This window comes from Podarcis muralis, chromosome 2, assembly GCF_964188315.1.
Source record: "Podarcis muralis chromosome 2, rPodMur119.hap1.1, whole genome shotgun sequence".
Classification (NCBI taxonomy): Eukaryota; Metazoa; Chordata; class Lepidosauria; order Squamata; family Lacertidae; genus Podarcis; species Podarcis muralis.
In genome coordinates this window covers 55,606,726-55,620,695 of record NC_135656.1, presented here as the reverse complement: position 1 = coordinate 55,620,695, position 13,970 = coordinate 55,606,726, and the positions used below count along the sequence as shown (strand labels likewise).

Sequence of the window (13,970 nt, the reverse complement as noted above, 5' to 3'; positions counted from 1 at the left end):
CAGTCTTTACCCTTTAAACCAAAACATGTCCCATCACCACCTAAGGTCTACAACAGTCCATTTTTGTATAACAATATGGAGAAAAGTCTATGCACATGAAGTACATGCTGAAGAAATTACTAAGTTATTTGCACATATGTGATAGGGGATTCTTAAGACAGAAGGGGATTCAGAGCATCCCAAGAACTTGCAGCTACCAGAATAAGTCTGCAGTGGCGCAAAGGCAGAACAACACAAGAGGCAAATGGAAGCAAAACAGGTCTATCAGGATGTGGAATCCTGGTTATCTACTCACAACAGGGCTATTCTGGTTAAAATTCAGTCACACACAAAACCTTTTCCAGTCAATTCAGCTCATTTTAAACACACCATATATCCTCAACAGCTTCACCTGCATAATGCCCGAAGCAGGATTAGTAACATTGACAAATTTACAGTCACAATCTAGTTTAGATTGAACATAATATACAGATGACATGAAAGCAAATCAAGGGAAACAAATGTATTTCTTGTTGTCTTGTTGTCTCCAAGACACAAGTGTAGCCCTTTATAGCTACTTCTGTGTCAACCAAACATCAAAACTCTTCTGCGATCTCCAGAAACGAGAATCTGCATATTTGGGCCAAGTATTAAGCCACATACTAATCTTTATTGTAGTCCCACCACTGTCAGAGTCTACTGGAGCAACGACTCAATCACAGCGCCTGATTTGGCAGAACGTTTTCTGTTTGGAGAGGAGAAAGAAAGTTATATGAAGAGAGAAATTAATGCTGTCAAATCAAAGTGCACATAACAGACAACAAAATCTAGAAACCAGGCTGATCTCAGGAGGAGGCTAAGATACCCTCTTTAAAGGTATGCACATGGTCACAACGAAACATTTAAAAGGTGCTTACACTGACATGTTTTTAAAAATGCTTAAAACATGTTAAACATGTCTAAATTTTGTCGTAATCAATAGCAACCATGGATTCAAGGGCAAGGAGAGGAAAGAGTTTGTGGGCGGGGGGCAGGGAGTATAATTTGCCGTAGATTAATCTAATATACTTTTAGGGAAGCAATGTCCCTAAATACAGCTTTAAGTTCAGTACTGCCCTGGGCTAAAAATATATCCTCTTGGAAGGGAAAAGATTCTTGCCCACTTGTAAACTTGTGGGTGGCCAGTGGCTTCAATTCTCCTAATTGCAACCACATTCCATTTGAGAGCTACTTTTATTTATTTCACTTCTATAATCTTTCACTGGTTCCCCAAGCAGAGTGAATGTTGACAACATACACAAACGGAACCCTTTGGCCCTGGTATGCACACAGCAAGGACACCCCCAATTTTACAATTTTAGGACAGCTTCAGACATGCAACATGGGCATTCATTGAGTTTTTATTTGGCATTGAGCAGAATGGGGGTGATGACAACGTTTCAAGATGGTGCAAAACACAATATCCTATAGCAGTCCTTACCTTCTGCCAGTTTTGGGTCTTGATCGGCCTTTGGAAGTCCTTGGTCTCTCTAGTTTCAACAAAGACTGTCTCAGGCTTTCTTCTGTATAAGCTAGATATACATGGGAAAGGTCCACCTCAAAGGGCTGAGGAGGGGTAAAACAGACACTGTGAGTGGACATTTGTGGGTCATACCAAAATATAGCATCAAAGTTGAAGGAAATTATACAAAAAATGCAAGTGTAGAAAGCTGGAAAAGTGTGGACTGCAGCAGCCTACATTTGCAAAGGATCACTTACATCTTTTTCCTTTTTATCTGGCACGGGAGTCTGTTTTCTCATATTATTTCCGGTATATGCCACACATTTCTTAAAAGAAAAAAGAAGATAAGGCAGGAAATTAGATATTGCACCAAGTAACCACACTGCTGGGAGGTCTTTTGCTTCCTTTGTCGCAAGGAGGGCAATCTCGGCAATTTGAAAAGAGGCGGGTTTTGTCCTCAATATGCCCAGAAGTATTTTAAGGGTGCAATCCTGGCCACGCACCAAAATCAGTGAAGTCAGTGTTGACAGGGCTCGGGTGCTTATTCATTTTATTTTATTAATTACATTTTTATACCAGCCTTCATCTGAGGATCACAGGGCCGTTTACAGTATAAAAACACCCACCCCACACAGATAGATTTGTTTAAATAGGCCATAGATTGGAAAGGCCTGGGAGAAGAGAAGTGTTTTTGCCTGGTGCCTAAAGATATGTAACGAAGGCGCCAAGTGAGCTTCCCTGGCGAAAGCATTCCACAAGCAGATGCAAGACACAGATATTCCATCTAATGGAAAGAGTGGACCACGTATTCTAAACTGGAAATTGAGAAACTGACACAGGTAGGTTACTGCTTTTGTGCCTAGCAACACAATATGGGAAGTCCTGATAATAAAGGGGGTATAACATAAAAGATCAAGGTCCTTCAGGTTGTCCTATTGTTGCCCCAGTAGCAGCTGGTAGGGCAATGGAGCTTACCTGACCTCCCATCACCAGCGCTGCTGTGGCTTACTGGAGAGGGATGAAGTTGGTGCAGTGCATATGCACTGATGGAAGCCCTGAGTAGCTGTGCCTATAGTTTGAATATGGACCTTGCTGTCCTTCCACATCCCAGTAAGCCACACCAACAGATGCAGTGACAGGTGACTAGGTATGTGCTGCCACCACCCTGTTGACCGCCACTGGGTTTCACATCACTGTCCCCATGCATTGCAGCTGTGCTTACGTACCAGCTGCCATTCTCCAATATCTTCATTCCAGTGAACGTAGTTTTCAATCATTTCCTTGAAAGAAAAATCAGAAGAGAAGGGGGGAAAGTAACACAGGTGCATGACCTCTGAGATCAGGGCCATCTTTAGCGGCGCCGGGGTGCAAAAAACTGCCCAGCGCCCCCAAGTTGTTGAGCTTTTTGGGGGAGGCACGCAACTCTCTCCCATGCCACTGTGGGCGGAGGGAGGAGAGGAACCCCACAGAGGCTTGTGAGAGAAGCTGTGTGCCTCATGTGAGCAGCGTGTGTACACGTGCTGGGCAGGCCTCTCGACAGCCTGCCAATCCCAGACACACAGGAGGGCGTAGCTGGCCAGCTGCCTCAGCGCCTGCAGCATAAAAGCCTGCGGCGCTCTGAAGGGCTCTGCTCCACTCAGCAGTGGCTGTTGACTGGTCTGGCTCTTCAATCCCCGGACTCCAAATCTTGGCCCTGGACTCTCGGCCTGACGCCCCTGAGAGCCTGGCGCCTGGGTGCTCCACACCCCTAGCACCTAAGGCTAAGCTGGGCCTGTCTGAGATTCAGACACAACAAGGGCAGCTTGGGAAACTATGCTAAGGGAGGTGCAAGTATACAGCTTCTGTTAACGTAACAACCGGTCCCGAGGGTAAAAAAGGCCGCTTCCGGGGTCATCATTGCTGAATCTCTCAAAACAAATACAGGGCTCCTTCAATTATTGTACCTGATAATCCTGAGGTATAAAGTTGTCAATGATAAGCATTTGAAGACGAAGCTCCCTGCTGAGCTGTCGAATGTTCTCCAATAAGCCTTCAATTTCTCTCTGATGTTCTTGTTGCAAATCTGCCATCTATGAATACCAATTATAAAGCAAGCCATCAGGAAGCGACAACCAGGATCATCCACTAAGAAATGGACTATTCAACCAGACACATAAAGCTCGTGGTGTAAAGATAATCGTGATCATGCCATGCCAAACCTGGCATCATACTTAAAGAGTGTTTTCATGCTCAGTTCATTCTAAGAGAATGAACTTGTACCTGTCAAAGCCACTTCCATCTGGTGGTTTTAAAAATGAACAGGCCCCAACCCAGCATTAATTTGTTTTCATCTTCTCCATTATTCTTTCTCCCCATTCTAACCATTTGGTGGAAAGTAATTCCAGCAAATGAAAATTACCGGTTAAGGAAGTTAAGGAAACCTACTTTTTATTTATTTTTTTGGCCACTTTCAATTAAAAGGACATTCAAATTAGCTCACAGAAGAATAAGGAAAACAATGATGAAGCCAACAGGCATGACTTGATCAACAAAAAGCATGCCAGTTTAGCACCAGCATTAAGGCTCTTTCATATTGACCTAAGCGTGGAAGCTTATGCTGATGTCTTAACAGATGCGCTCTGCAAACGGTTGTTCTTCAAAATCAACAGAAATAGTGCTCACTTCCTTGGTCTTTCAGGCCCAATGCCAGATTGGGAGGATGAAGGGACCAACAAAGATGTCCCATGTTGTCTGGGTCTCATATGATCTTATAAAGCATCCAAGCTTACTGTATTGCTAGAGAAATTTTGAGAAGGAACTATGCAGAGGGACCCTCTTCTAGCACCCTTCGCCATCCTTAGAGGTGTATGCACATTTGTGTCAGTGTGTGTAGGAGGGTGCTGCAGTGTTGAGTGGGGCATGGGGGGACGTACACACATGGTTGTGTGTTGTGACCCCCCACAACAGTTTATCATTTTCAAAATGTGTCTAGAAGCCTAAAAAGATTGACAATCCCTTACCTAACCATTGCACCTTTCTGTTACAGTAGCACCTTGGCTTGCGTTACCCTCGGGTAATGTAAACTTCGGGTTGCGAAAGGGACAAATCTGGAAATGTTTCGACACACACGCATGCGCAGAAGCAGTGCCTCCAGTTGTGGAAACCTCGGGATCTGACTGGAGCTCCGGAACGGATCCTGTCCGCAACCGGAGGTACCGCTGTATATCCCATAGTTAGAGAAACAGGCATTGCTTACATTATCCACCAGGTGGCTCCCTTAGCAAACACTGAAGCCCTGGTAAATTTTCACTTCAAAATTTAGTTACTGCCACAGGCTTAAAAAAAATGATTACTTTTGAACTGCTTCTCAGAACTTCACCAAACCAATGAAAGTGCATCTTCTTTGACAAGTCTGAATAAAGTCCACCAGTAGTTTTAATCAAAATTGTAAAAAACAACAACATATGATATACTGGTATAATAAACACAGCAGTAAAAAGGGTTCATCTTCAGCTTGCTTAAGCTGGCTTTTCTGTGGAAATTTTTACTGAATCAATTTGAAATTCAGCTCATTCATAGACCTCATCAGGCAGATCATGTATGCCAAGTTTCAAGTTAGGTGCCATTTTTATAAGCTATTGATTATTGAGGCTTACAAATGGCAGAGCATTTTGCTGTGCTGCGCACTTTCACTAAAGGGGCACTCAGAGGATAATAAAACTTAAGCAGAAGAAGAATAAACTGAAATAAAATCAATGTAATAGCATAAGACTTATAAAAACAATTAAAAGCTAACAAAACATTAAATAAGTCAATGAAGCCATCAAAAATCTGAGAGAAGAAAAAAGTTTTACTTGACTTCTAAAACAAAAAGATGGGTGGTAACTCTTGTACCAGTCAGGGGAAAGCATTTCACAGATGAGACATAACCACTGAGAAGGCCCTCTCCCCAGTTGCCACCAACCTTCTCTCACCTGGCAAGGAAAATTAAGTGAGCTCTTTCCAAGATTTTTAAAAAATGCTTATGTTATCATGTAAGGCACACTGCACATTGATGACCCTGTATATGTGTGCATTGTTAGCATATACTAACAGTATATGTGTTCACTTACGTAAATAACCAAATACTCCAAAACAGCCATATGACTCTCACACACTCTATGCTATTTCCTTCTGTGGTTCTTTCTTACTCCCAACATGTGAACAACAACACCTTTTCTTTGTTCAAGGGTCAAGGGCCATTTGCATGTTCCTATCTGCCTTCAACATGGCTCAGAAACAGGGTTGCTCCATTCCTTTTACATGGGAACAAGCGTGAAGACTTTATGACACTGACCTCTGACTTGGCTGCCATTAGCATTGTCCAGACTTTCTTCAGCTTCTTGGTCTTCCCTTGTGCTTCCTCCTGAAGGCTGGTGTACTTTTCCTCAATGTCCAAACGCTCTTGCTGTTTGCAAATTATTAAAAATGCCACAAGTTAGACAGAATTGTCCAAACTGATGTGCTGGTGGGAGGGTGCTATTCAGTCCTGGCTTTTGGGGATGATTCACTTAACAAGTGTATGTAGGAATCCTATGTAAATGGCTGCCTCACAGCCCCATCTCACCTCCATTTTGTCCCCACACCATCACTTTGGTTCAAAAGTCTCTACAGGCAAGTTGTTATTATTATTTATTAAATTTGTATACTGCTCTTCATCATAGAGCTGTTTACAGCATAAAAGTACAAAATGAGAACACAAAATGCATAACAAAAACAAACAACCACCTTCCACAAACCCATTTAAAAGACCATAGGATGCTTAAGCAGCCAAGGAGAGAAAAGGGTGTCACTCTTTCTTTATTGCCAGCTTTCCAGCTTCTACCTCCTCAAGCCCTGCAAAGTCTGAAGCATCACTGTGCAGCCTTCTTTCAGCTTGCTGTTCTCTTACTCCCCATTCCTCTCTATCCTTCCCTTCACTGGGACGGCCTTTATGGAAGTTAACCCACTATTCTTTTTTCTCCCCTTTGTAAAGCTTTGACGCCATTTCTGTGGCTCCCACTCAAGGGCCTCTGCTACCTCTACTGAAGTTCTTGCAGTGATGCATGCTGAGCTCCTGCACATTTTAGTTTCTGGGCCCAGTTCTACAGCCAGGGCGTGTAGACGGAAAAGCTTCCCCTGGCACTAGAGCCAAATTCTCTCGTTTGCAATCTGGACAAGCTTATTCCCTCAACATGGACAGGAATCTTTCAGACACCAAACAGAAACACATATCTTGAGCAAGTGTGATAGCACACTAAAGCGGAAGATATCTAATCTTTCAGGGATCACCATGTTCTACAAATGTAGATACCATCTACTGCCTCTCATTTCAAATGTGCCTTTGTCTTGCCTGCACATGCACAACATGCAGGTAAAGAAAAGTACTGTGAATGCCTTTTCAAAACACAGCAATTGAACAGGGCAGCAAAGAGCTTGATCCAACCTCTTTCTCTTCAAGCTCCCTCCGGAGCTGCTCTGCTCTTTTCCTACGCTCTTCCAGCTCCATGTTGGATTCTTCTAGAAGCTTCTCCTGCTCCTCTGCTTTTGCCAGTAAGTCCACACCTCCCACGATCACTTTCTTTTCCAAGGCTGACAACTTCTCCAGCAGAGACTGATGTTCTTGCCTGGATAAAAACAGGAAGGGAGGGGGAATCGTAACGATTCTAAAGCTACATACAGATCTCCAACTTCAGCTGAGGGGCCCACACACTGCATGCCTGAAATCCCAGTCAGTTTCCTTTAAATCTAATAAATAAATGTAAGAAAACAAGCAACCACTGTAGGAAGACTTAAGCCTGTTTCCTAGTGCTTGCTTAAATTTAGCTGGGCTGAACAGGGCCTACTTTTCAATCCACTAGGGGCTGCTAGAAGGAGACAGTCTCACCCTGTTCTCTCAAAAATCTCTGTTAGTTTGCTGTCCTGCTGTGCTCTCAAGATGTTTGCAAAGAGGGCAAGACAGAAGGTTCTAGATCTTGTCCCCACTCCCAGTTCTCTTTAGTTATTTAGCATCTTCTGTAGAACTGTACAAACTGGGGGGGGGGGGGGCAGGAGAGAGCATTAGACAACAGAGGCTTTATTAAACCCTGTCAACTCTCCTTGGTACAGACTAACATCTGAACAGCCCCACAGTATATATGTGGTGCGGGGGAAGTTGTACATATTGGGGAACTGCATGTAGGCAAGGAATGCATGTTTGGAATGCAAGGCCTGAAAGTCTGTAGAGGGTGGGATGGAGAGGAAGAGAGAAAGCTTTCTTTAGCCTGTGAACAACCACAAAAGAGGAATATGAAAAATGCAACTGTATGTGTGGGGTGTATGCATGAGCATTCCAGTTACATTTGGGGTCTTTGGAGTGTGCAAGTCTCCCAAAGAAGGGGCGTTTTTAGAGTGCATGATAAAGTATGCATGCCCAAAGTGTCAATGAGTTGTTGCAAGGCAGGGTCTATTGCAGGTATGGCCAAACTCGGCCCTCACCATCATCCCATCATCCCTCACCACTGGTCCCGTTAGCTAGGGATGATGGGAGTTGTAGTCCCAAAACATCTGGAGGGCCGAGTTTGGCCATGCCTGGTCTATTGCCACTGTGAGCAAGATCTTTCAGAAGTTAACTTCTATACCTTGCCAGGCAAGCAGTGTGAGTGTGTGAGTGTGTACGTACAGTTCAAATCCTCCCACTTTGGGGACCTTGCCAAGATCCCAAATGCCCTTGAAATGCCCCCAACCACATCTCAAACCAAATCTCAACATGCCCTTTTCACCAGTGAGCTGTGCCACCTAAGAGACTGAGCTATGAAGCAGGAAGTCCTGGATATGAATGTCACTCCTGCCATAAAATCACGATGGAGCCTTAGGCAGGCCGCTTTCTCTCAGCCTGAGCCCGACTATCATACCGATTTGCTTCACAGGATTACAACCATGTAATTCTACACAAACGGCAAACACGATTCTATTCCAATTTCAGCATTGCTCACTGTGCTTTAAGCAGGTCTTTCTCCCGCTTCTCCAGCTCTGCCCGGGCCTTGTTTCTTTCTTCCTCTTCCATATCAAGCTTTGTTTCAAGAGCCTTCCTTTCTTCATCAATCTTCGCTTGCATCTCTATCATCTTGTCAGGAGAAACTTTCTTCTTTCCTTTCAGGAGAGCCAAGTGCAGGTTTAAATAAATCAAGCACATACATACATACGTACATACATACATAGTCCCAATATGTGAATTATCATTTAAAAAATTAGATTAGTTGTTAGAACAAGAATTAAAGAGCCTACAGCTGCTACTATTAACTCAGAAGCTACAGGAATACACAACTGTAAGAGAAAGGACAACACTCTGGTGATAGCCCTGCTCCATCTTAGTGATTGTTTTTTAATTATTTACTAGGAGCTGAAAGTTTTATCAAAATATTTGCTAATATAGTCACCCCTGGAGCATTTTCCCTCAAAAATGTCCTCCAGCCATATAGCAGAATTCTAATTTATTTAGAGGCGTGAGTGATTTTAAAAAACCCAAATAATTATCATAACAATCATCTGCTGAGAATCAGTGACTGGAATGAAGTATTGTAACATAGGGAATAGATTGCTGATTTAGAAAAGGACAGTTGTATATCAAATTAACTGCAGGATGTTTTCTGTAACTCAATCAATTTGGAAGTTACTTTAAAAGACACACAAGAGCCACATGTACCTAAAGAGGCCAGGACTTTAAAACTAATAATTAGAATGTATATAGTCAGATTAACAGAAAAATAAAAGATATATGTATGAAGGAACAAAATTAACATGACAGAAGGCGTACAAAAGCTAAAGGCAGGTTTGCAAAACCAAAAGAAAACGCTTTGCACTGCGATTCAAGGGAAGAAAAAGAAGGGTGGGGGGGGATAATCATTATTTTGTTTGCCCCATTTTGCTCTCCCCTCTCTTGCCCCCACATCTTAGGCTATCTGGATACATCTAGAGTGATTATATCTTGAAAGGAGCAACAGTTTTATTGCTGCTGTAAGGGGAAATCCCTTAGACTACCCTTGCTCTTTCCCACAGCTACATTTGGATAATGTCACACACAGAAAAGCTTTGCTCAAGTGGTGACAGTTCAGTGTAGAACTGCATTGGATCCATTAACACTGTCTAAGATATTTGAGGGGCATCTTGAATGGAGGTCTGAGAGAAAAAGCTAGGCATTCTTAACAAAATATTAAGCAGTTTCAACTGTATTAGATGGAGTGCAAATCAAACACACCAACCTGATTGATCTTGCATATTAAGAGGAAGAGGCAAACAAATCGCAGAGAGGCAGCACACGCACAAAGGAAGTAGGTGGGGAGGGAAAAAAGAAACACATTATTGGCTTGATTTGTTTTACAAAAAGAAAAAAAAGAAACAAGATCTTAAGTAAAAGCATTCATCAAAATATGCTTCCATAGACAAAAAGAAAAGAAAAACCAGCAAATTAAAACTCCAAAATGCAAGATTAAATGTGATCATCGCTGCCCCAAATTATACTGAAGAGTATCATTAATCTTCAGTACATTGGAGGAGAACATTGTTTCTCTCAACAATATTATGCTAAATTCTGCTGTTCAAGCTGCAAGCCTCTCACAAAGATCATGCTCTAAGAAACATCCAAGAGGGTGATCTACTACCCTCAATTAAAACCAGAGCATGTTGACGCAGCCAATTGCCATAAATGTCCAGTTAAGCTTACTTGGCGTTTGAGCAAATTGCCAATCGGCTGTTGCGTCTCACATGACCAATCACACATGTAGGAGAGTTCATAAGATTTCAGTGTTAATTTCAGCTGGGAGTTGCATAGTTTTGTTTCTAGAAACTCAGGTGCTTCCACAGAGGTAAAGTGGCAAATTTAGCTGGTGCCATCAAAGAGAAGTAGTAGCATTGGGGGAGAAGGAACAAATGCAATGAAAACATGCAGCATGCAAAGAACAGGAAAGGGGGAAAGAAGTCACAGAATGGGAAGAATAGTTTTTGTTAAAACCTGAAAGCCCAATCTATGCCACACGCTCCTTTCAAGCTCAAGGTTATTTTGCGGACCGAAAGTGTTCTTCAAATGAGAACATCCCATTGTGATTAAGAGCAGTGGTTAGAAGCAGAAGATGCAGCTCATTTGTTTCCAACTGTTAATGAAAAGTGGCTAATAAAAACCCCTTGAACCTTGTTCTACCTCATCAGCACCAAAACTGACATGTCTACCCACAACAGTTGAATGCTGCAACTTAGCAGCTCCAAGATACCACAGTAAGTCCCACAGGTGCAGGGATTTCCCAGTCACTCCTTCTGATGTGCAGAAGGAGAAATGCCAACGCATATTGTAGAGGCTGATGGGAAGTGGCCTCTGCGCAAGCAGAGCTTTTTGGCCCAGGAAAGGAGTGTGAAGTTTTTCCTTGTTTAGCGATAAAGAGTTTCAGCCAGTTTTCTGGAAGATTACAGAACTATGCACACTTGCTTAGCAACTTTTCCAAAATATATATCTCTAGAGAAAGATTGTTAACATCCTACTGAAATATATACGACTGTATATCAGTATAAAGCTATGATTTTAGAGAACATCACGCAATGCCAAAAAATCCACTCGTTTCCTGCCACCTTATATGACCAGTACTAACATGCATTCTTGCGGTCCTCGGCTATTTAGCCAAAGATTAATCTCAAACACTTCTCTCTCCCCCACCACCCTCCACAAGAAGTTTGAAGCAGCAAAGGGGAATAAAAAACATGCTTTAACTTGGGTAGGTGGGTGGGGAAGAATCCACATTTCACTCTGAACAAAACCAATGTTGTGGACAGGGAGCAAAATGCAGCATCAAAACAAAGAGTGCAAAGGTTATGGAAAGGCCAAAACTTCACTGGATGACCAAAGAGCTCCCACTCACTAGTGAAGGATTTATCCAGAGGTTTCTCTATGACAGAGCATGTAGAGTCTGAACTACTGCTGCTGCTACTGCCTGGAAAACAGAGAAGCAGGCCTCATGGAAAACCCAAGAAAGAAGAAACAGGATGAAAGAAACACATGCTAAGCATTAGCTCTAAAGGACAAGAAGCTCAGAGAGACTGGTTTCATGTTGCACAATCCCATTTTCATTGTCTTCCTGTGTACAGCTGCAGTGTTGCACATGACTGATTGACCCAAGTCATCTTAGTGGCTTAGATAAATAATAATAATAATCAACTGAGGCAATTGACAGTTGCCTTGGTCTCAGGGAATGTGTGCCTCTCTCACTCCTTCTGGCAGTCAACGTGGTATTTTCAATAAAAGAGTTTCAGTGTTGCATCACTTATTAACTGTGACTAGCAATGGATAAATGGGAAACTGAACAAGGAAGCAATCTGGAAGAAGGAAAAGGACACAGACCTTTAACATTGGAACGAAGACATCTGCTGGTGGCACCCTGTGGTCTATGGCTCAAAGGGATGGAGCCAAGATTTACATTTAACCTCAAGTCAAGAATTGAGCATGTGGAGGGGGACTGCACTTCTGAATTATATCTCATGAGAATGTGAAAGAATGCAATAGGCACCATATCCCATCCAACAGGTTAAATAATTTCCTTCTTCGGATCATTATTTTGAGCCTCACATCCATCTTCCCCATGCCAATTCCTGTCACAAAACTAATGAATAGCTGTGCATGTTTTCACGTGTACAGGGATAACTGGTAAGCTGTGTGCTTAATTGGGTTCAAACAGCACCAGCACTTACTTTAGAACCTCTTTGTTCCCACAAAACTCTGGCAGATGAGTGAAGCAGGGTGACGGATGGGCAATGAAGCAGTTTTTGAAAAACTAGCTTCAAAATTACTGTTATGATGCCATAGGCAGGTAGCTTCACCCTCAGAAACATTTTAGTTTCATCTTAGCTGCCCAACAATAAGAAACCAGCTTGGCTAAGAATAAAACCAGCAGTTGTTATTACTAAATGAGAGTGACTCTTCCGCTCAGAACTGAATAGGATCAGAGATCTTGCAACAAGCCTGCACACTGCTCTGAAGCCGGAACAAATCTGGAGGCAGCCTGACCATAAATAAGCCTGCTCCTCTTCACTGTAATCAAGGAAATTGTCAGGATTTTTATTAGATACCCACTGTTTCAGAATGAGAGCACAGATCAGACAGACCATCTAGCATACTAGCTTTTCAGACCCATAAACGAACACTAGTTGCACAAAAACATACACCAATCTAAGCAGAAAACAGAAGAAATGTCAACAGTGAAGAAATGTCAACAGAGCAGACACCTATTTGTTTTTCTAATGCAGGGAGGGTTTAGACCCATTGAGCTACTCGTGATTTAAACAGACATAACACAAGGCCTGTTCAGGCATTCTCTCCCTCTGCCATGCATGGTAAAGATAAAGAAAATTCAGGCTCGTGTATCACCTTAATGCATATAGATTGGGTGCTGGGAAGTGGATCTTTACTTCCCCCACCCTCCATGGCTCAATGCTGGCAGGGCCTTCCCAGCTGGCACCGAGATCATCTCCTTCAAAGGTGAAGAAACCCATCAGCTGATGGGCATTGAGCACAGCCCCATTGGCTGCACTAGAAAACTACTAATGGGAAACTGCCTAGCGCACCCAAATCCAAGCATGTCTTTAGGTGTCCCACACTTGATGTCAAGTGTTGGGCAGGTGGGTGCGGCTTGGGGAAAACAGTTTTAAAGTCTTAATTAGGACCACTGTCATGCCCTACTAGGCCTGTGGACCATAGGTTCCCCAACACTGATGAAGATGACAACATTCCAACCAAGAGATTCTGCATTCAGTTAGCCACAGAATCTCCTTGCCCTGTTCTCTGGCAGGTCCAATATGCAGCTGCATATGTTTTAAATATGTTCAAATAAGTGCAAGACCTCCCAGCATGGGGTGTCACAGTGAGGAAACGCATGAGCGTGAGGATCTGGTCAATATCCTTGGTGCTACAAGAGGCTTATTTAAGAAGAAGAAGAAGAAAAAGTTTGCAAAAACTTCAAAGTATTCAGTTGATTCTTGTTTAAATCAATTTAATTATTTACTTCTTTGGCCAAAGGTAAAAAGTATAGATGGGAGCATCACTTTAGCACAATCTGTTTGCATGTAAGCCTGAAATTAGTTTACAGAATGCATCAAGTTATGCTGATAACTTGGGATTGAACTTCAATTTTCTTTTCGCACTAATTTAAAAATGTGCTGAGGGGGCTCAGTGTTAAAATCATGACTTTGCATGTGGTTTAAATGGATGAAATTATTTCAGGTTTATGATTATGTTGTTTGGATTATGTTGTTATGGATAAAATATATGGATTTCTATTTACAGAGAAAACAGAATCTGGCAGAGCATCTTCTTTGCATGCCAGTGGTCCCTGGTTCAATTCCTAGCATGTTCAAGGAGACCTGGGATAGACCTCAGTCACACCCTGGAGAGCTGCTGCAAGTCAGTGCACACAATGCTGAGCTAGATGGCCCAATGGGTCTCTCAGTATAAGGCAACTGTCTTTAGAAAGAAATG

At 42.6% G+C, this 13,970-nt stretch overlaps 1 protein-coding gene across 3 annotated transcripts in view; it reads right to left on the bottom strand.

Annotated features, from left to right (window-relative positions):
* Nucleotides 1-518: 518 nt before the first annotated feature.
* The window catches only part of KIF3A (kinesin family member 3A), a 28,447-nt gene continuing 14,995 nt past the window's right edge, over nt 519-13,970 (bottom strand). The window contains exons 10-18 of one of the 3 annotated variants that reach the window (XM_077924509.1): nt 11,362-11,433; nt 8,452-8,608; nt 6,924-7,104; nt 5,796-5,906; nt 3,424-3,549; nt 2,707-2,760; nt 1,738-1,806; nt 1,460-1,584; nt 519-724 (exon numbers count right to left, since the gene is read on the bottom strand). In XM_077924509.1, coding sequence (XP_077780635.1) covers nt 676-724; nt 1,460-1,584; nt 1,738-1,806; nt 2,707-2,760; nt 3,424-3,549; nt 5,796-5,906; nt 6,924-7,104; nt 8,452-8,608; nt 11,362-11,433 — 944 coding nt within the window. In that variant the 3' untranslated portion in view covers nt 519-675. Of the gene's footprint in view, nt 725-1,459; nt 1,585-1,737; nt 1,807-2,706; nt 2,761-3,423; nt 3,550-5,795; nt 5,907-6,923; nt 7,105-8,451; nt 8,609-9,717; nt 9,727-11,361; nt 11,434-13,970 lie in introns of all 3 variants that reach the window. The other 2 variants (XM_028717970.2, XM_028717971.2) reach the window with 2 other exon arrangements.